General features: G+C 42.3%; 1 protein-coding gene across 4 annotated transcripts; it reads right to left on the bottom strand.

Annotated features, from left to right (window-relative positions):
* Nucleotides 1-20: 20 nt before the first annotated feature.
* On the bottom strand, nt 21-21,960 carry arhgef38 (Rho guanine nucleotide exchange factor (GEF) 38). Of its 4 annotated transcripts, none has more exons than XM_052137286.1 (15): nt 21,141-21,960; nt 20,750-21,009; nt 15,768-15,952; nt 15,369-15,486; nt 13,863-14,010; nt 13,751-13,768; nt 13,360-13,559; nt 11,392-11,525; nt 11,199-11,303; nt 10,902-11,024; nt 8,644-8,955; nt 8,078-8,209; nt 7,781-7,982; nt 3,318-3,529; nt 21-502 (listed from the first exon to the last, which is right to left on the bottom strand). In XM_052137286.1, the coding sequence occupies exons 2-15, from the start codon at nt 20,973-20,975 to the stop codon at nt 320-322; spliced, it is 2,298 nt and encodes a 765-aa protein (XP_051993246.1). In that variant the 5' UTR covers nt 20,976-21,009; nt 21,141-21,960; the 3' UTR covers nt 21-319. The 4 variants fall into 4 exon arrangements, with proteins under 4 accessions (XP_051993246.1, XP_051993245.1, XP_051993244.1 ...); XM_052137285.1 differs by having other exon boundaries at nt 20,750-21,048; nt 21,141-21,959; XM_052137284.1 differs by lacking the exon at nt 21,141-21,960 and having other exon boundaries at nt 20,750-21,084.
* Nucleotides 21,961-24,050: the final 2,090 nt, after the last annotated feature.

Here is a 24,050-nt window from a genome sequence, read left to right as displayed (position 1 = left end):
TGGTGCACAAACAAATGGACGAAACTCATTTTCAATATTTTATTAATTTATTTGAATAGGCTTTTATATATATATATATATATATATATATTAATATTTCTATATACAATAGTTTGATTCCTATCTGCATTCACAAAATACGTTTTCTCTGATTAACAACAAGGTCACGATAACAATTATTATAATTCATCAAGCAAACACTGTTGGTAGCGTAATATGTAGTGCAAAAGTAATTTGTGCAGGATTGGCCTTCATTAAGGGATTAACTCATACTTCACAGAGGTGGAAGTATTAAAAGAGACATAGAAATGAATTTGTTTTAGGCGTAGGACATTTTTCCCAGATAGTTTGCTGGAATGTAGCCTTTTTGTCCATTGGCTTCAGCTAACCACCAGTCTTTATTACCACTCAGATCTGAAAACTCCAGGATACGAACAGGCTGGTACTCTTGAAGCGTCAGCTCTTGGTCACAGCGTGCCTGGAATGCATAAACTGCGTAGAACTACGGAAAAAACAAAGACAATTAGTAACTAGTTTAAACTACAAGATACATTATGATGTCACATGACCGCACAGTCTATCCAGGACATGACCGATAGGTGGTGCTGTGTATCCATCCACAGGACAGTGAGCATTCAAAATAAACTCAACCAATAATATAGCCTAAACCGTGTCACCCCCTCACTATCCTCAAATCCTGATTTAAGTACCTCCCTCCCTCTGTACTACACGATATACAATTATATTTCGTTTCACTCATGTTGCATTCCATTTGGAATTCTGTTGTCTTTAATGCTTGACATTAAATCCTCTCAAGTACTCCAGGTAGTCGCGATCAATTAGCATAAATAATTCAATAACAGATTTAGTTTTAGTGATTACAAATTACAGACTCCAGTGGTTTAATCCATGTCTTCAGAAGTGATATGATAGGTGTGGGTGAGAAACGGATCAATATTTAAGTCGTTTTCAAACTATACATTCTACTCCCTACCCAGTAGGTGGCGATATGCACAAAGAATGTGGATCACCAAAAAACACAAGAAGAATGTGAAAGTGAAAGTGGAGATTTATAGTAAATAAGGACTTAAACTTTGATTTGTTTCTCATTCACGTCTATCATATTACTTCAGAAGACATGGATTAAACCACTGGAGTCTTATGGATTACTTTTATGCTGCATTTATGTGCGTTTTGGAGCTTCAAAGTTCTGGTCACCATTCACTTGCATTGTATGAACCTACAGAGCTGAAATATTCTTCTAAAAATCTTCATTTGTGTTCTGCAGAAGAAAGAAAGTCACACACGTCTAGAATAGCATGAGAGGGTTTCTATATTTGGGTGCACTGTCCCTTTAATGCGAGGAAAAAAGTAAGTGTCATATTATAAAGACAACATATATCCAAAATTAAATAATTGACTATTTTGTCATTGTACTAAAGCCAACAGAAAAAGACATTTCTGGAAGGTGTTTAACATTTAATTACATTACAAGTTCACAAAACAATATAGATATTTGTTATTCTTTTTTATTGTTAAAATGTATTATATTATATTATAAAAATGTAAACGCATTTAATCAGTCTTTAGAAATCAGCGATTATTCTGTAATATAATTTTTTTTTTACAATTGATTTCTCTGAAATTTTTCGTGGATCCCCCTAGCGCCCCCTGAGGGTCCCCGGATCCCAGTTTGAAAACCGCTGCTCTAAAGTCCCATTCACAACCTACACTTGCCTGTTCAAATCACTGACAAAAACTTGATTTTTTGATAGTTTTATGTAGGGGAGTTGGGTTGGAGCCAGTTAGTTTTACACTTAAGTTGCTCTATAGGCAACAAAAAAATGGGACGAAAGTAAAACTAATATACTTACATTACATTATATTTTATTATGTCTTGTATGAACTGAAATGATAAGAACACATCTATCATAGGGCCATAGAATCTGACTATAATTCAGACTATACTGTGTGGACATACTGAAAATGATCAGAGATGTGATCCAGTCCAAGGACAGCGGCAGGTTGAGTCATGCCAAGGGGCAAAATAAACGAACATGTATAATATTTGTGATGCTGTAATGAGGGAATAGTGATCTGCAGGGGGCTAGTGATGGACTAGTAAAGGTCCTGGACTTATTTTTGGTCTTAGTCCATCTCTGAATACAGGACACCTTTAAATCATATAGAAATAAATAAGGCTAGTGTACTACACACACACACACACACACACTCTCTCTCTCACACACTCACTCTCTCTCACACACTCTCACACACACACACACTCACTCTCACACAATGACTCACTCTCTCACACATTCACACACACATTCACTCACTCACACACTGACTCACACACACTCACTCTCTCTCTCTCACACATTCACACACACATTCACTCACTCACACACTGACTCACACACACTCACTCTCTCTCACACATTCACACACACATTCACTCACTCACACACTCACTCACACACTCACTCTCTCGCTCACACATTCACACTCACTCACTCTCTCACACACACTCACTCTCACACACTCTCTCACTCACTCACACACTCTCTCTCTCTCACACACTCTCTCTCTCTCACACATTCACACACTCACTCTCTCACACACACACTCTCTCTCTCACACTCTCTCACTCACACACTCTCTCACTCACTCACACACTCTCTCTCACACACACTCACTCTCTCACACACACACACACACTCACTCTCTCACACATTCACACACTCACTCTCACTCTCTCACGTATTCACACACACTCACTCACTCACACATACACACACTCACTCTCTCACACATTCACACACACTCACTCACTCTCACACATTCACACACACTCACTCTCTCTCACACATTCACACACACTCACTCTCTCACACACTGACTCACTCTCTCACACACACACTCACTCTCACACATTCACACACACTCACTCTCTCACACACACACTCACTCACTCTCTCACACATTCACACACACACACTCACTCACTCACACACTGACTCACACACACACACTCTCTCACACACTCACTCTCTCTCACACATTCACACACACTTTCACACTCTCACACATTCACACACTCACCCATACACACACACTCACACATTCGCACTCTCTCACACGCTCACTCTCTCACACGCTCACTCTCTCTCACACACTCACTCTCTCTCACACATTCACACACACTTTCACAATCTCTCTCACACATTCACACACTCACCCATACACACACACTCACATTCACACTCTCTCACACACACACACTCTCTCACACACACACACTTGATGTGTCTTACGTGCTGTTCCTCTGCGGTGTCCTGCTCGTCCTGTGGTTCAGACAGAGGGGACATGCTGTCAGAGGTGCAGTACGGACTGAAGCTGCGGGTACTGCTGCTCCTGCTGCCCGACACGAACAGACTCAGGTTGTCAAAGTCATCTGGCCTCTCAGTCACCTCTCGCTGGGGGTTGTAAGGTTTCAGAAATGAGGCGTACACATAGCCCTGCGTACCTAAACACACACACACAACGGCATGATGTGAAAAATAGTCCCAAACCATATAATTTACCCCCACTGACATGCACTGCCGACAGTAGGTGATGCAGGCTTTCAGTCACCTGACATACTTGGTAACAAACAGAACAGTGGCCGGTTGTGAAGCAACTGTCTCTGTGGAGTTAATGAGAGGCTAGTTTAAAGACTTGAAAGAGTCCTTATGGGATTTAATTACTCTCTGCTGTAAGGTTATGGAGTGCCACCTCCGATAAGAATCAAACATTTCCACCAGTCACAGTTATGATGCTTGAGTTATGATATAGTTTTCACCACATTATGAAAGCCTCATTAGTGCCAGCTTTATAGCTCACATTCAGAGGATGTGTGACACATATCTGATGGACTGAGTTGTACAATTTCCATCATGCTCTATTTCTATCCATCGTATTAGTTTAAATTTCCCTGATTATGTAGCATATTTGATGTTTTCTCAATATAATTTAACTGAAAACATTGACATCACAATGCACATCAAGCGTGAGGCTCGCGCACACACATAGGCCGGGCGAGAGACAGACAGACAGAGAGAGAGAGAGCTTTGAAAGTGTGCACGCTCTGCCACTCTTAAAGCATTAGTTCACCTCAAAATAACAATTCAGTCATTGTTTACTCACCCCTATGTTATTATATCCACATATGACTTTCTTTATTTTTCCTAAAACAAAGGGAGAAATTGTGAATAAATGTTGTGCTCAGTGATGTCATACAATGGCAGTTTATGGTGACCACCTCTTCAAGCTTCAAAAGAAAACAAAAGTATAATTCAGAAGCCTAATAAATTATTGTATGCACTTATTACAGGGACAATCCCCCCAGAGCAGCCTAGAGTTAAGTGTCTTACTCAAGGACACAATGGTGGTGACTGTGGGGGTCGAACCAGCAACCTCCTGATTACCAGTTATGTGCTTTAGCCCACTATGCCACCACTCGTACCTTCTGAAGACATAAGATGAGCTTTGGTGTGAAACAAACCGAAATCTAACCGACCATTGCTGCCTTGTGCACATTCATGAGAGTGCACGAGAGCAGCAGTTAAGCTGCCTCGCAAGATGGGGCGGTCAAGTTAAAACTTGTATTTTTTATTTATCGCCACAGCGATAGTAAAAGCAGAACACAACACAGCTACACACAAAACAGAGAACAGAACTTAAAACATGTCTGAAGAGTTTGAAGTCGAAGATTTGATGCATTTCTATGCCCAGCCTTTTTAATTTTAAACGAAGGGCTCAGATATCAAACATAGACAGATGGAAGAGGCTGAAGGCAGCTACAGTCACACGTGTCCAAACCAGACACCAAACGACACGCAATAAACAGCATCTTTTCTATGTAAATCGCCACGTATCCCCGTCCGCTGCAAACTGGCACAGGTCCAAATTCTTTCTAATCACAGTATATTGAAGCCAGCATCTCACTAGCTGGTTTAAAACGACGAGGGTGTCACACCAACCAAATGATTTGCTGAGGTCTCGCGCTCTTCAGGTCTGTCACACATATACACCGGTTCAGATTGGAGACGATGGGACATGGTGCCTTTCTCTCCAGGTCTTCCAGTTTACTTTCAGTGAACAAAACCTCCAAATCACCTGTACAAACAAATCAGGCTGGGCATAGAAATGCATTATTCTCCAACTTAAAAATCTTTAAAGATGTTTAGTAAGTTCTGTTCTCTGGTTTGTGTGCAGCTGTGTTGTGTTCTGTTGTTACTATCGCTGTGGTGATAAATAAACAAAACAAGTTTTCACTTGACCGCCCCATCTCGCCAGCGGAGGCAAAGCTGCTGCTCTCATGCACTCTCATGAATGTGCACAAGGCAGCAATGATCGGTTAGATTTCGGTTTGTTTCTCACCAAACCTTATCATATGCTTTCAGAACAAGGCACGAGTCAAATACAATAATTTATTAGACTTCTGAATTATACTTTTGCATCTTTTATCAAGCGTGAACAGGTGATCACCATAAACGGACACTGTATGACATCGCTGAGCACAAAATATTTACACAATTTCTCCCTTTGTGTTCAGAAAAAGAAAGAATGTGGGTCCTGTGTATCTCAGCGAGTATTGACGGTGACTATAACACCTGGAGTCGCGAGTTTGAATTCAATGTGTGCTGAGTGACTCCAGTCAGGTCTCCTTAACAACCAAATCAGACCGGTTGCTAGGGAGGGTAGAGTCACATGGGGTAACCTCCTCGTGGTTCTCATTCACCCATTACACACACCAATAACGACAGAGCTCCCATGCAAGGCACTAACCTACCATTGGAGCAACTTGGGGTTCAGTGTCTTGCCCAAGGACACTTCGGCATGTGGAGTCATGTGGGACAGGAATCAAACCGCCAACCCTGCGATTAGCGGCCGACCCGCGCTACCACCTGAGCCACAGCCGCCCTGTAACTAGACACTTCTCAGGTCAACGTGATTGATCATATAAAATTAAAATATGGTGGTGCTGGGGTCTGGGTATCTCAGCGAGTATTGATGCTGACTATCACACCTGGAGTCGCGAGTTTGAATCCAGGGCATGCTGAGTGACTCCAGTCAGGTCTCCTTAGCAACCAAATTGGCCCGGTTGCTAGGGAGGGTAGAGTCACATGGGGTAACCTACTCGTGGTCGCTATGATGTGGTTCTCGCTCTCGGTGGGGCGTGTGGTGAGTTGTGCGTGGATGCCGCGGAGAATAGCGTGAAGCCTCCACATGCGCTATGTCTCCACGGTAACGCTCAACAAGTCACGTGATAAGATGCGTGGATTGACGGTCTCAGACGTGGAGGCAACTGAGATTTGTCCTCCGCCCCCCGGATTGAGGCGAGTCACTACGCCACCATTGAGGCGCATTGGGGACTGGGCATTACAAATTCGGGAGAAAAAATACAAAGTCAAACGGGGTTATAACAACACAGGGGTGAGTAAACCATATGCTGATCGCTCCGCGTACAGTATGCCTGATGCAAGTTTCGTCTCCATTGGCACATGCGCCTAAAAGAGTATCACACAGCAGTCATAGTGTGTATTCTTCGAACGTGTTCAAATTTGCAAAAGAATAAACTTTGAATGGCAACGCGGCCTATTGTGTGTGATCTGCTCCACAGCACGCCACAGCCAGAATAATCACATAAGGACACGTGAAGTTTAAAAAAAAAAATACACAGTTTAAATACACAGAATGCACGATAGTCCAAACTGCAGAGAGCACACCAAAATGAAGACAAAGCCAAATCCTGGACATTTTTAGACAGTTATATAAATCTCAGGCAGACGGTCTGAAAAAGCAGACGTATGCTCACCCTACTTATCTTGAAAATGGGAAATGTCTTACGTTAGGGATGTGCTGAATGCACAGAAGAGATATCTCCAATTGACACGCAGGAGTCATTTAGCGTGTTATAATGAGTTGCAATCCAGTGCTGTTATTGTTTTTTTAATGAGTAGTCGTTGAAGCTATCAGTGTTGCACGGTCCACTCTACACCTATTCAGTGCAACACTTCTAGAGAAATCAATAATAATAGATGTGTTCCCGGAGCTAATATACATCCACTGATGTACAGATGCAAATTTGGTATAGCCTATTCAAATAAAAGTTATATTTTGAAGTGTAGAAGCAGATACATGAACACTAGGCCAACAGCAGAATTATACACTGACCTACAAAATCATTTCGGCAGCAACCCAGGGGGTCAGCACCTGCTGGTGGATAATGCACACTTTGATGGCAAAAAGCATGATTCCCCATTGACGGCAATTTAAAAGTAGCTGTTTTATGACAAAATACCGTTTTTCCCAAGAAACCGCAGTTATTTCATTACATTATAATACATGTTTTTTTCAGTGACATTGTTTTTGAAGGGCTCTTAAAAACGTGAAATGGACTTATATTTCCCTCTATCTGTTTCCATTGACAAGTGATTGGTCACATGACACCCAATCCCAGAACTGAGCGCCCAAGAGCAAAGATCTCCAGATCACGTACTTCCAGGGAACCCTGCGCTATGAAGAGGGATGCTAATAGAAAGCTCTCTCCAGGAATTTTAGAGCTCCTTGGGAGCAACAGAGACTGATTAAGCTATAAAAATATTTGAGCAAATCATTGAAGTAAGTTCATTTTAGCTCTTGAATTTGTCTGGAAAAATAGAGATTTTTTTCTCTAATGAGAAACTGGTTAATAGTTTTTGAACACTACATACATAGACTCAAACAGACTTACTTCCAGTGTCTACTAGCCAGCGGCTGTTGCTGCCCGTGGGGTCTCTGTCTTCCAACCGGGCCACCAGCTCCCCCTCCAGTAGGCTGATGTCTTGTTCCTGACAGGCATTGCAGTTGCGCTTGAGCTGATATAGCCGGTCCACTGCATACTCTTCCAACAGCCGGACTCTGTGCTCCTCTGTCTGTCTGGGGATCTCTGGGGGCTGTGAGATTTGTCAAGGGTTTGTTCAATGCATTCTATCCACTGGGACGTTAATGGCATTATATGTAAGCCACATTTCATCATTTAAAATCTTACCATTTTCTTGTCCCGTTTCTCAAAACTCACTTTGCGTTCCATCAGTTTTTGGGAGTTTTCCTTGACAAACGCTAGGTTACTCAACTCCTCCATGATGGAGTTTTGCACTTCATTAAAGTTTGACAAAGGAACCTAGAAGCAAAAACCATTGCAATGGTTATAACAGGACATTAAACATGACAACTGCTCCATTTGTGACAACTTTATCTGTATTTGCATTATAGTTATGGCTGTATTGTATTACAGAAAGTCTAAATGGTGAAACTAACTAATATCCTGTTTCAGTTTCTCTGGGTAATCATATTGTATACATGAAGACGCTTTTGTTCAGGAGACAATAGACTAATGGTTTTAAATGACACAAATGTTGCAGATTTGGCCGTAACTTGAGAAGTTCTAAAATCACAATGTTACCCTTGAGCGAGACATTTATCTCTGGGTTTTCTCTAGTGGGATTGTACCTGAATCAAGTGCTCTGTCAGTTGTTTTGGAAAGAATTTCACATGTGATTGTCATTTATAAAATTGCTTTACTTCTTTTTGTTGTTGTTGCCTGCTTTAACTCACCGGTAACTGGTGAACAGGTGGTCGGGCTCCATCCATCAGCTCTCTTATTAATTTCACTATAAAGATTAAGCAGTTGGTGAGGATCTTCCTGACGGCTTGGTTGAAAAATCGCAGCTCTTCAAGCAGTTGGGCATTAAGGGCCTGGTAATCTTTTTGGACCAGGCCCTGCTCCTCTTTAGAGGATCGGGAATCCAGCTGGCTGCAATAGTCCAGCAGTTTATCGTAGCGCTTCTGTATCAGCTTCTGTGGTGATGTAAACATCCCCAGCAGGGCGGATAGAGGAGCCAAAACCAGATGTTCTATACGATCTTTCTGAAGAACAGAAGACACGGAAATGTTTAAGCAGGATGTGGTAAAGCGGACATTGAGAAGGACTAGGCTGACAAGCAAAAGCGTTAAAAAATTTATTTATAGCCTTTTCTAGCGAATACAAACATTTAATAGACATTTTGAGTGTTGGGAATTCTGGTGAGGACTCTGAGCTCATATTGTGCTCTGTTCTTTCATCATTTTTAGGCCTCATCAGAGTCACAAATGACTTGCTCTTATCATCTGATCGCGGCTGCATTTCTCTTCTAGTGCTTTTAGATCTTAGTGCTACATTCGACAAGATAGATCACGACATTCTCTTGAATAGGCTGGAGAATTATGTTGGAATTTGTGGAGTTGCATTAGCATGGTTTAGGTCCTATTTAGCAGACCGCTACCACTTTGTATTTGTAAAGAGGAATTGTCAAATCAAACAAAAGTTAAGTATGGAGTGCCACAGGGATCAGTTTTAGGGCCTCTGCTTTTCTCCTTGTATATGCTTCCCCTGGGAGATATTATCAGGAATCATGGAATAATTTCCACTGCTATGCCGACGATAAACAACTTTATATTTCTTCAAAACCTGATGAGATTTCACAATTCTCCAAATTAGCAGAGTGTATCAATTAAATAAAAGATTGGATGGCCAGAAATTTCCTTCTACTCAATTTCGACAAAACAGAGATTCTAATTATTGAACCAAAAACCTCTAAAAATAAGCAGCTAAAATATAATGTGACTCTTGATGGATGTTCTGTTACATCATCTTCAACAGCGAAGAACTTGGGTGTTATATTTGATATCAATCTGTCCTTTGACAATCACATTACCAATGTTTGTAGAACAGCATTCTTCCACCTCAGAAATATTGCTAAATTACGGCACATGCTCTCTGTTGCTGATGCCGAAAAACTACTTCATGCGTTCATGACCTCAAGACTAGATTATTGTAATGCATTACTGGGAGGATGTCCAGCAAGATCAATAAATAAACTTCAATTAGTTCAAAATGTATCAGCCAGAGTGCTGATGAGAACCAAGAAATATGATCATATTAGCCCCATTTTATCATCGTTACATTGTTACCTGTTAAATTCTGTATTAATTATAATATTCTGTAACTACATACAAAGCTTTGAATGGTCTCCGCAGTACTTAAGTGACCTTCTACCACACTATATTCCATCACGTTCATTACGATCACAAAATTCTAGGTTGTTAATAGTTCCTAGAATATCAGAATCCACAAAAGGAGGAAGATTGGTTCCTAAACTATGGAATAGTCTCCCTAGCACCGTTCAGGACTCAGACACACTCTCTCAATTTAAGTCTAGACTAAAGACTCATCTATTTAGCCAGACATACATCTAATTTGGAGTGGTGGTGGTGTAGTGGACTAAAGCACATAACGGGTAATCAGGAGGTTGCTGGTTTGATCCACACAGTCACCACCATTGTGTCCTTGAGTAAGACACTTAACTCCAGGTTGCTCCGGGAGGATTGTCCCTGTAATAAGTGCACTGTAAGTCACTTTGGATAAAAGCGTCTGCCAAATGCATAAATATATAAATATATAATATATAAATATATAATTTATCCTTCAACTCATAGTTATGCTGCTTTAGTTAGGTCTGCCAGAACCACTTCTGATATTCTACGGCACCTACGCTAATATTAATCCATTTTTTCCCCGTCTCATCTTCGGAATTCATGTCCCGAGGTCACCAGAGCCGGCCAGATCCAGTTCCGGCCCTTCATTTCTGTTAATGCATGATTTTCTGTAAAGCTGCTTTGTAAAAAGCGCTATACAAATAAAAATGACTTGACTTTCAGTCATAAGCAGAGAGGAAGGTCTACAATATGCATTCGAGCTATGAACATTCACGAATTACCACTGAAAAGGAAATTATTTTATTTTTTCCTTATTTTGTTTTCCTTACAGTACTTACAAATTGTTTGTACGGGTCATTGCCATTCCTCTTTTGCTGATAGCCATTTGTGTCTATTTTGTCTGGATCCTTCATAATAGCTTCTAGGTCCTGTGCATTCTGCACGGCAATGGATATCATCTCCTACAATTTAAAGAGGAATATGGACAACAACACGTAAGATGTGAGCTAGTGGGAAATTGTTTATTTGCTTTACCGTTGTTTCTGTTGGAACCAGCTCTCAAATGTACCGATCTAAATGTAAAAATACCCAGAGATTACCGTGTTACACTTTTAAACATTGCATTGTCTTTATACCTGAGCGTAGAGCAGGTAACAGCTAATGTTTTTCACCAGCTGTCTCACAGCTTTCTCAAGACTACGGAACAGTTTTTCCTCCTTGTCAAACGCCTCGTCTCTCACCTGCGGACCAGACAGAAGCACAATAACACACTGGCTTTGACACTGACTTCACGGAGGCTTGAGTAAATGGAAAGTTTCATGATAGTACCTGCGGCTCGACGCCAGTAAGGATCTTGAAATAGCTCGTCAGGCGGTCGGATTTCTTCCGGATAGAGTGAATGCTGAACTTGTTGAGTTTGCCCATCAGTGAGGTTTCATCATCGCTCCTCTTATACTTCAGCACTGAAACGACACAAGTTTCATATACTTGTATCCTCCCAAGGGAAAAAACAAGGAAAATATGATGAACTTAACAACAGCGAAACTGAGTTTAATTGTATATACACTAAAGATATTTGATAAACTACGCCAGGACTATTGGAGAGCCAACGCACTACGCTGTAATGCTTTTTAAATACATATACACATAAATACATACATGTATTAACGCAGGGGTGCCCAATACGTCGATCACGATCTACCAGTCGATCGCACAAAATTTAAATGTACTTTTGTTAAATTTTAATACAAAATAAATATAATGTCTTTACTTCTTTTAGTTTCTGTCTGACTTGCACTTGATACTACTTTTGCGATACTACTGCCCAGATTACAGTTACAGTTAGGACAGTTTTGCCTAATCAGGGCAGTAGTATCGCAATTTCGCGCTCTTTTTAAAGGGGTCATGACATGGGTTTTTTTATTGTATTATTATGTTCCCTTAGGTGCAATTATAGTATTAATATATTTTTTTTTAAGAAAAACTTTTAAAATCTAGTGATTTATGACCTTTTCCCACCCTGTTTCTCATCCTCTGATTCAAACAGTCTGTTTTGGGGGCGTTTTCCATTTAAGACTTCAGTGTTAACGCCCACTGTTATGATTGGCTAACGTCAGTGCCTATGTATCAATTATTGACGCCCCCAGCCAGAACAATATGCAAGTAAACTAAGTAAAAACACTGTGATTATTCATAATGAATGAAATTGCGCTTTAAAAAGTAGTTTAAAGTTTAAAATAGATTACTTACAGTTTAGCGTCGTCGTTGTTCCCAGAATAGTCGGCACGGACTTATCTTTGAGCAACAGTTTTCTGGCAAAGCCAGCATCATATTGAGATTTGTTCTCAAAACAGTCATCCTTAAAATGTACAGAACAAACGCTTAAGTTAACACTGCCGTGACTGGGACGTCCGCAAAAAATAAACTGCATCCATTTTTCCCTGACGTCTGGATCTTTCGGCAGCTTATTCAGAGGTTTTGTTTGACCACAGCCAGGAACAGCACATCTGTGTGGCATCGTAATTTTCCTGTGCACAAGTAGTCTCTGTCAGAGCTCGCTGTCCATCGACTGAACACTTGTGAGGCGACGGCGATACTGAAATGAGCGTAGTTGTCTTGCGCTTAAAGCGTAGTTATCTTGTGCTGGAGGCGGTCATATGCAAACGCTGGTACGTCACTTCTAACCGTCACGTCACTTCTAACCATGAATCCAGAACGAGCTGTATTTTGAGCTTGATTAAATGATTCGTTTAGAATGGGGAGGACGTCTTAAAATATTAAACTTGCAGGACGTTTTAATGATACAAAGACCTCTTATATACCAAAAGATCAAGGCAAATTTGGTTTCTCATGTCATGACCCCTTTAAGAAGTCCTTAGAAGGCGCGTATGCGCAAACCTAGTTGTCATGGCAACTGAATAAACAAAACCTCGCCTGGTCAATATTGACTCATCATCAGAATAAGGTAAATGCCCTGGCTATTGTAATCTATTGTGCTGTAGGTGTTTTGGGTTTAGTTTTAAAACTGAATAATATCAACATTGAACATTATTATATGTTTTTGTATTAATTAGAAGATGAATTCCATGTAGGGATACATACAGTAGTCCCAACAAGCATTTTCTTATTTTAAATGAAACTGTGTTTTTTTTACTTGGTAGATCTTATTGAGTTGGTCATTTAAAAGTAGATCATCACACAAAAAAGTGTGTGCACCCCTGTATTAACGTATGTATAGTTGAGTAATATAGCAATAATCTCAGTAAGTTACTGATAGTACAGTACTTGAATCCTCACCAATGTCTTTCCTCCTCTTAAACTCATTAATGTTGATGTTTATGATCTTTACAGTGGTCAGAGCTTCCTGTAAGGGCCTGTTGTCAGGGTGATTAGTGGGCGTGGCATTCCACAGCTCAGCCAATAGCAGCGGGTATTTCATGACGCGTTGTACTGGTTTAATGATCAGAGAGCCCATGTCAAGCAAATTAGGCTTCCCTCTACAAAATAACATAAGGAAAAATATTATGAAAAAATAAGGTGTGTATAAATCAATTAGTATTTGCGTTAAAGTATCAAGAGTTACCACATGTCCAGTACATAGTCCAAAATGTAATCTAGTAATATTTATATACATCTACATGTGTTTGTGTTATGGCTATGACACGTGATTCAGAAAATGCATACTCACTCCAGGTCATATATTTGCCTGTAAGGGGAGAAACAACGAAATCACTCATATGAACTTCACGGCCAATAGCTTAAATGTTACTTTCATATCCGAGAGATCAAAGCATCATTACTTGAGTGCTGATATACATCTCCTAAAATGCATCTGAATGTCCTCTTGTCCCTCGTAAGACTTGAGTAAAGCATTAGCCTCATCGTGATGATAGCAGTAAATTTTGTATACCTCCTCCACAACTGCTTTGACTTGGATGAACACTTCTCCTATGAAAAAAATACAAATTAAATATAGTTTGTATAATTGTCACGTGTTAAAGCAGGATGTTAGCATTACACTCATCGTGACGATTGTTTTGTTTTTGATCATTTAATTCATTTCACGCCGCCTGACCATCAGAGGCTACTCTGCATTTCGTTCTATGTCTCTCAGTGTGTTTCGCTCTACTGGCTGAGCTACTTGTTGATGAGATATATATATCTTTTTCAAATAGCTTTATTCAGGGGTGATTCTTGGATTTCAATCTTAGGGGGTCTCAGCCCATAATGACACTATTAAATGAGTCTCACACAGGATGCGTCTGGCGGATGGTATACCGGTGGGCAATGAAGGTACGCACACCGCCGCTGCCACGGAGTGCAACTCGTATATTTTCCATTAAATTCCACCCAAATCATTTTCAAAGGACTGTGGCGAGGAGGAGGGCTGGGTCAGGTCTTGAGGACACGTGGCCGGCCCTGAATCGGGTTAATCAGCCGGGAGGGAGATAAAGACGAGCTGGGGGCGCCAGTTTGAGAGAGAGAGAGAGACATGCACACGGCTGCATGTTTAGCCGGTTCCCGCCGCCTCCTTGCACAACCTTACCTGTTACAAGGACATCGATTATTTACTCTAGAGTTGTGCATTCTTGAAGAACAGGAAAACCCTTGGTAACTTTTGTGTGTACTGTCTGTTTCCTGAACCGCATCGACTCGTCATTCAGTGGGTCAATCCCCCCGGAGCAACCTGGAGTTAAGTGTCTTACTCAAGGACACAATGGTGGTGACTGTGGGGATAGAACCAGCAACCTTCTGAGTACCAGTTCAGTGCTTTAGCCCACTACGCCACCATCACACCACACTGTATATTCCAGCTCATTAAATATGTCCCCAATTTGGAATGCCCAATTCCCAACGAGCTCTAAGGACGAATCTCAGTTGCCTCCGCGTCTGAGACCGTCAACCCGCGCATCTTATCACGTGACTTGTTGAGCGCGTTACCATGGAGACGTAGCTCGTGTGGAGGCTTCACGCTAATTCAAACCAATGATGTGCCCCTTCACAGACCACACTCTAATGCTATTGGCTCGTGCTAGGTTCAGTCACACACACACACACACACACACACACACACACACACACACACACACACACACACACACCAATGGCAGCAGAGCTGCCATGCTAGGTGCTAGTCTGCCATTGGGAGTAACTTGGGGTTCAGTGTCTTGCCCAAGGACACTTCGGCATGTGGAGTCATGTGGGAAAGGAATCAAACCACCAACCCTGCGATTAGTGACCGACCCGCTCAACCACCTGAGACACAGCCGCCCACGGATCAATGGCTCATTCTTCTAGAGAATTACCTATATGTTGTTTTTCAGGGTCAGGGTCAGCTATGGCTTCTTGTAGCCTGTGGAGCAGCTCAGCAGAGACATCATGCACAGACTCAATGTTGGTGAACAGTCGATCCACATCCACCACCTTTGACAAACCCATCAGACCCCATTAAAAATCAAAATGCAAATGTAAAAAATATATTGCTCATTGTTTGTTCATGATACCTAATGCATTGACTAATGTTAACAAATAAAGTGCTAATTAAATAAGGTTAAAATTAAAGATGATTTGTTCTGGCTGAGCTCCACATCAGCTTGTTTAACAACAGGAGACTTGTGGCAGTTTTAGGTTGCACTTAAATGTCCATGTGCATTTTTGAGAGGACACTTCTCTTGTGTTGTTGGGTTGTGGGATTGTGCACATGCCTGAGCTGCTCTTAGAGGAAGCAGAACCTCCCTTATGCAGAGCTCCAAGTCCTTCTGATAATCTCCCTCTGTCCTAACCAGCTCCTCGATGACCTTTGACCGTTTTATCATCCTCCGGTGGCGGATCTCCTCTGGATCCATGGCTGGAGAGGTTGGTGATGAGAGATCATGGGGGGACATTTTCTCTGAGGTCAGAAAAACAGAAATAGAGAGATGAATTATACAATTCAGGTTCATGAGTAAAGATGCAAACACATACTTACATTTACATTTATGCATTTGGCAGACGCTTTTATCCAAAGTGACTTACAGTGCATTTATTACAGGGACAATCCCCCTGGAGCAACCTGGAGATAAGTGTCTTACTCAAGGACACAATGGTGGTGGCTGTGGGGATCGAACCAGCAACCTTCTGATTACCAGTTCAGTGCTTTAGCCCACTATGCCACCATCACACCACACTGTATATTCCAGCTCATTAAATATGTCCCCAATTTGGAATGCCCAATTCCCAATGCGCTCTAAGGACGAATCCCAGTTGCCTCCACGTCTGAGACCGTCAACCCGCGCATCTTATCACGTGACTTGTTGAGCGCGTTACCATGGAGACGTAGCGCGTGTGGAGGCTTCACGCTATTCTCCGCCGCATCCATGCACAACTCACCATATACCCCACCGAGAGCGAGAACCACATTATAGTGACCACGAGGAGGTTACCCCATGTGACTCTACCCTCCCTAGCAACCGGGCCAATATGGTTGCTAAGGAGACCTGACTGGAGTCACTTACCACACGCCCCACCGAGAGCGAGAACCACATTATAGCGACCACGAGGAGGTTACCCCATGTGACTGTACCCTCCCTAGCAACCGGGCCAATATGGTTGCTAAGGAGACCTGGCTGGAGTCACTCAGCACACCCTGGATTCAAACTCGCGACTCCAGGTGTGATAGTCAGCGTCAATACTCGCTGAGATACTCAGAGCCCCATTTGGCACAATCTTTAAAATATAAGCCAATTGCTCTTGGATTGACCTGGAAAAATGTCCTAGATTGACAGGTGCACAAGTAAACAGCTACAGTACATGCAGTTAACAACAATAATCTTTTCAGCTGCATTGTTCTAATGATGAATTATGCCTTCAAAATAGGATCAATGGAAATGAATAACTAAATAAACAGACAATAAAACTGATTTATGTCTGCCTTGCAGTCTGAGTGCTCTGGGAAGTGAAATGATTCTTTGTTTCCCGATTACCTCCATGTACCACTTCCTCCTTATAGAGAGAGAGAGAGAGAGAGAGAGAGGCTATCGGCAAAGGTGGAGTCAGGTGTCGTATTACTCTCTGGCACAGTGATGTAATGCTGAAAATGCTTGTCAATGTCCTCTATATAAGCTGCCGGCACACAGACATAGCTGCAGCTCTAAAAAGGAAATTACTTTGCACTTCCAGATCCAGTTTTACATTTTGCAATTAAGGTTTAATATGTATCATGTTATCTATTGCACAGTGCACAGATATGATTTGAGGTCTTAGACGAAGAGTTTGTGACAATGGAGGGGTTTGGGAGGAGAGTGTTTCCATCATCTCATTCCCACAGGATGACAACAGATGTCTTAAGTAGAAACATGAGACACATTATTCACGACTCTAAGCTCAAATGAATCAGTCTGAAAATCTTCCAATCCGTAATAAAGGATTCTCTGGTGAACCTGCATCCGGACTCGGTTTCTGCTCTAGCGGGGAAGAGACACAAAAAAGCCTTTCAAGCAACTTTTCATTGAAGGCTGTCTAAAGGAAACCTGCGGCACACAGAACAGATCACATTTCTGCAGAAAAACATGACACGGCTGAACTCGAGCTTAGAGATGCGCTGTGAGATCAGTGACAGGCCTTCATTGAATGGTGATTTAGATCACGTGCTTTTGTATTGGATCAATAATTATTAGCCTGTCATGCATTCAAAGACCAAGACTTTCACCTTATCCCTTCTCCGCTTGGTTTAATTTAATAACACAAAATAAACAAATATGTTCCAATCTCTCTCTCTCTCTCTCTCTCTCTCTACTCACACACACACACACACACACACACACACACACGAAACCTGTCCTGCAAGTGTAAGAGCTCATGTCTCATGTGATCATGTGTGTTTGCACTGAACATATTTTTCTTCTGGGACAGACGTGACACTGTCAGAAATGTGAGATTACTTACACGTTTATTTCATGTAATCTAACCAGTGCTTCTAATACTTTCTAAGTGCTTCTTGCTCATTTAATAACACAGTATTATTTAGTTTAATCAAAGTATTGTTTCATTGCACAGAGTGTTCAGGGATCAACGTTTCCTCTGTGAGGTCTTTACATATGATTGCAAATACTGTCGTTGTTGTCACATGATGACCGCATCCAACTGGCTGACAATGACATTCCATTTTAAACACTTCAAACCCTGATACGTTCTAGTATTTAATGGATTGAGGATTTAATGAAACTCGTTCCCTTTAATAGTGTCTCTGAATCTTGTGTAATTAAGCTCACTGAACTTAGAATTAACTTAAAGCCCCCCGACTAAGAAAACATAATTAAATAATTCAAGCACAAGGCATTGTGGGTATTCTCCATAGTCTATATTTTGTACACAACAGTTTACAAAATCTTAAGTCTATGAAAAATAAGTCCTCGTGGTGGCGTAGTGACTCGCCGTCAATCCGAGCATCTTATCACGCGACTTGTTGAGCGCGTTACCATGGAAACGTAGCGCGTGTGTAGGCTTCACACTATTCTCTGCGGCATCCACACACAACTCGCCACACGCCCCACCGAGAGCGAGAACCACATTATAGTGACCACGAGGAGGTTACCCCATGTGACTCTACCCTCCCTAGCAACCGGGCCAATTTGGTTGCTAAGGAGACCTGGCTGGAGTAACTCTGCACACGCCTCACCGAGAGTGAGAACCACATTATAGTGACCACGAGGAGGTTACCCCACGTGACTCTACCCTCCCTAGCAACCGGGCCAATTTGGTTGCCAAGGAGACCTGGCTGAGGTAACTCTGCACACGCCTCACCGAGAGTGAGAACCACATTATAGCGACAACGAGAAGGTTACCCCACGTGACTCTACCCTCCCTAGCAACCGGGCCAATTTGGTTGCCAAGGAGACCTGGCTGGACTCACTCACCACACGCTCCACCGAGAGCGAGAACCACATTATAGTGACAACGAGAAGGTTACCCCATGTGACTCTACCCTCCCTAGCAACCGGGCCAATTTGGTTGCCAAGGATACCTGGCTGGAGTAACTCCGCACACGCCCCACCAAGAGCGAGAACCACATTATAGTGACAACGAGAAGGTTACCCCACGTGACTCTACCCTCCCTAGCAACCGGGCCAATTTGGTTGCCAAGGAGACCTGGCTGGACTCACTCACCACACGCTCCACCGAGAGCGAGAACCACATTATAGTGACAACGAGAAGGTTACCCCATGTGACTCTACCCTCCCTAGCAACCAGGCCAATTTGGTTGCCAAGGATACCTGGCTGGAGTAACTCCGCACACGCCCCACCAAGAGCGAGAACCACATTATAGCGACCACGAGGAGGTTACCCCACGTGACTCTACCCTCCCTAGCAACCGGGCCAATTTGGTTGCTAAGGAGACCTGGCTGGAGTCACTCAGCACGCCCTGGATTCAAACTCACGACTCCAGATGTGATAGTCAGCGTCAATACTCGCGGAGATACCCAGACCCCTATATTATTATATTATATTATATTATATTATATTATATTATATTATATTATATTATATTATATTATATTATATTATATTATATTATATTATATTATATTATATTATATTATTGCCTCCTTGGGATGAATCGCTTTTGCAGTATTCACTCTGGATAAAAGCGTCCGCTAAATGAGTAAAAGTAAATGGGCCATGTCACTTTGCCGGAACCATATGCAGATATTCATGACTTGATAATGAATAGTTCATTGAAGAACTAATATGTCTCAGGTAAAATGGTCATATACAGGATATGCAAACAAATCTAAAGTCTGATTGCTGATGCTTCTTTACATGCAATCGGAAAGAAAAAGTGCTGACATTTCTAGGCCAAAACAAATGTGCTGGTGTGTGAGTTTAGTGGCATTCAATACATTGTGATAATCATGAATGACATATTTTGTTTCTTTATGTACCATTGTCTGAAAACTACAGAAGCTTGTGTGACAAGATTATCTTCATAGCTGTGACCCGACATGCTTCATTCCCTGTTCAGTAGAGGTAGCAAAACGAGTTTTTCTAAACAGCTGATTACTCAAGTTATGATGACATTGATATGTCATCACAGTTATAGAGACGTGACATGACTTTCACATGAAAATGAATGCATGAAAAACTTTTCTTATAAGATAAGAATTATATAAATGCATTTTTTCTTACTCTTTGAGCCTGAAAAAATGCAATGCAATGCAAAAAGAGGGCAGTGCGGAGTAAACAAACTCAACTTTAAAAGATTCGTAGATTAGTAACTTCCTGATACAGTAAACAACACAGGCACTGTGAATGAGCTTGTTTACGACTCTTCTAAAACCAGGTTCAGCATTGTGGCTAAGGTTCAGTTTGCATATGTGACATCAGTCCAGAGGGAATAGATCGCTCTCTCTGTAACATAACAACGCAACAGGTGCTAAGCACCAGTGCACACACATGCCCTCTTTTTCCCTCCAATCCATATAAATATCTACTGGAATTTGAGATGCGGAATTGGAAGACTAATTCTGTGCTAATCTGCTGCTCTACGGAATAACAGGTCAAAAATGTGGCCCCTAGCATAACCGCTGCTTTTGTAAGGTTATCAAGGGTTTACAACACAAATATCTGAAGTTTAACCACTTTAAGAGAAGCCAACTTTATGCAAATTAGCTGCTAAAAAGAATAGTGTCACCAGCCTGTGGAGAATTACCTTTAAGTTTAGCACTATATTCTGTCTTGTCAGATTGGGTCCTTCTCACCAAGGTCCCGATGTTGATGTCACCTTTAGAAGCGTCATCATCCACAATAGTATCTGTCTTCCTCCTTTCAAGGTACCTTATGAAAAGTCTGTTTCTCCTTTTAATTCCTTTATCCTTCTCTTTTCTTTCCCCCTTTTCATTCTCTCTGTCATTCCCACTGGCCTGGTTGGGATCCATGATGCCCCCTCACGGCGCCCTCTTATTTGGCTCTCTGAAGTAGAAGTGAACGGGACAGAAAGAGAAGGAGAGTCTGGGAAGAGGAACAGGTGCAGTACTGCTTCTATTGCTGTGTACACTAACTCATGCAGGTAAACCCTCCCCCTCTTCTGTTTCCGGCCTTACCTGCCTCAGGAGAGCAGAAGCCACACCTCTCTTCACTTCCAAGCCAAGGGACAGAAAAAAGGTGAGTTTTTAGGAAGAGATGAAGGACTCTCGTTTGGTCTGGTCTCCCTAAAAGCGGTTGAAGCAGCCATGAAACATAAATGTGATAAGGTAGCATTTGCATGACTGTTGGACATGTGGAATATGATGACTACACAGGATGTCTGTCTGTCTGTCTGTCTGTCTATCTGTCTGTCTATCTGTCTGTCTATCTGTCTGTCTATATGTCTGTCTGTCCATCTGTCTATCTATCTGTCTGTCTATCTGTCTGTCTGTCTATCTATCTGTCTGTCTGTCTGTCTATCTGTCTATCTATCTGTCTGTCTATCTGACTTTCTGTCTGTCTATCTGTCTGTCTATATGTCTGTCTGTCCATCTGTCTATCTATCTGTCTGTCTATCTGTCTGTCTGTCTATCTATCTGTCTGTCTGTCTATCTGTCTATCTATCTGTCTGTCTATCTGACTTTCTGTCTATCTGTCTGTCTATCTGTCTGTCTGTCTATCTGTCTGTCTGTCCATCTGTCTGTCTGTCTGTCTATCTGTCTGTCTATCTGTCTGTCTATCTGTCTGTCTGTCTGTCTGTCTGTCTATCTATCTGTCTGTCTGTCTGTCTGTCTAAATGTCACTCTGGTCACATAAATTTAAAAAAATAAGTAAATAAAATAAAAGCCAATACATAAACCACACAAAATATCTATCCACAAAAAACAGCCGGCCTTGAAATATAGCTGCTAAGAGTTTTTTTTGTCAGATGTGTCTAAGCAACTTTTAAATCCCTCTACAGCTGGAAATACATTGTTTCAGATCAGACAAATGGGTGCAGACAGAGTTAATATTAAACAAGAAGGAGGGTCTGATGACTTAAATTTGAAGGGCATGACAAAGTTCGACAGGGCTGTAAATTTTCCGAATTGTGTCAACATTTACAAAGCATTACGACAACGCTGGTGTATATATCAGCACAAAGACAAAACATGTGAACCATATGAAATGTCATGGAAAACTGTCCACGGTGAATCACATGATTGTTGTTCAAATAGATACGCTATTTATTACATTTTTAAAAATCTGTTTTATTTATTAAATGAAACAGATTATGCACTGAAAATATTGCTCAAAATCCTTAAACCAGGAACTGGTCGAGCTATGTTAATGCGGACTCACGTGCATGTGGTGTCGGCTGTCTATCTGTGTTAAAAAAAGTTTTCCGAAATTTCCCATAGAGTGATGTGAATGTACAACTCACCCTTCATGCTGGGGAAATCTGGTTAATCTGGTATTATGAGCTGAACAACAGTGTGTTTCTGATGGAGATAAAGAATGAGTGAGTGAATGCATCCATTCTTCTGCCCGCTTCAAAGAGAAATAGAAGAAGGATCAGATTGTGTTACTATTGTCAAACCAAACAGGTGTGAATTATTAAAATGACAGTAGGTAAGCTACTACAGGAATAGTTACCTGCATAAAGGTTAAATGTGTGGAGGTATGCTAACCACTAGGCTATGACTCCCTTATGACCAGCATTATGAGATATCTCTTTTTCAAGAAATAACGGAAAGAAAACTTGACAATGGTGAAGTTTAGTTGTACAGCCTCAAGGCTTGCATTCACTTCTATTTTTGTAGAAGCCACTCAAAAGAGTCACACAAAAGGGAAATCCTGCCATGCTTGTTTTGGCAGAGGAGGCAAGGAGCGAGGTGAGGTGAAGCTTCCGGAGAAGACTGGAGCAAGGATATAGATAATTGTGGCAGGGCGGAGGGCGGGGCACACCCGGTCCCGTATTAGGCTAATTAAGCCTCCAAGAGGGACAAAGGTCGACTGCAGAGGATCATGCGGGAGAGAGAGATCTTTACGGACATGTCCGTCATGTGTGTGTTTATGTTTGTGTGCTTCAGTTTATTATTAAAATATTATTTATGTTGAAAAGCCGGTTCTCGCCTCCTCCTTTCCATTGACTTCTTTACACTGGTGCCAAAATCCAGGAAGGAGGAGGGATACGCCGTAGTAGCGTTCTCGCCACTACCGTCCACCTCAACGAAGCAGCCGCGGCCAACTGCTGGGGGACGAGGAGCCCAGCTGCCTTGAAGAGGACAATGGCCGCCGACCGTGAGGGGAGAAGGGGCTCCTAACTGACCGCCTGGAGCGGTCAGAGCCACTGCCAGGGGCGCAGGAGTCACCAACCGGCTGCTTAAACGCGGCGGGGTTTGAGACCGCCGACCGAGAGTGGGGAGGGGCTCGCTGCCGACCGCCTGGAGCGGGAGAACTGCTGCCAGGGGCGGAGGAGACCCCTTCTGTTCCCTGAGAACGCGCGGGGCATTCCGTCTGCCAGGGGCTGGAGGTCTGCCTCTGATCCTCTGAGAGGGTGGAGTGGCCGAGGAACAAGTTGCAGCGTATCGGAGAACTGGCGAGTAAGAGGTTTTTTTTCACCTCTATCTCCCACTGCCGCTCTGCGTTGGCCTGTACCCTCTCATTTAAATTTTACAGTGTTTTTTTTGGGGGGGTACTACACTGTTACAGGAAGTACCCCCCCAGTTTAATTATCTCTGTTTCCCTCCCCTTGTCCCCTCCCTCGTCCAGGTAGATGGAGATGACCTGCCGGCAGACGGGGCTTAGGGCACGCCCTCTCCCAGGGGGGGTATACGTCATGCTGGGGGTTCCCCTGCCTGAGAGAACAAGGGAGGAATGTGGCAGGGCGGAGGGCGGGGCCGGGATGTGATCCTACACACCCGGTCCCGTATTAGGCTAATCAAGCCTCCCGAGAGGGATAAAGGTCGACTGCAGAGGATCGTGCGGGAGAGAGAGATTGTTAACAGACATGTCCGTCATGTGTGTGTTTATGTTTGTGTGCTTCAGTTTATTATTAAAATATT

This window comes from Xyrauchen texanus, chromosome 11, assembly GCF_025860055.1.
Source record: "Xyrauchen texanus isolate HMW12.3.18 chromosome 11, RBS_HiC_50CHRs, whole genome shotgun sequence".
NCBI classification, from domain to species: domain Eukaryota; kingdom Metazoa; phylum Chordata; class Actinopteri; order Cypriniformes; family Catostomidae; genus Xyrauchen; species Xyrauchen texanus.
This window is presented reverse-complemented; position numbering and strand designations above follow the sequence as displayed.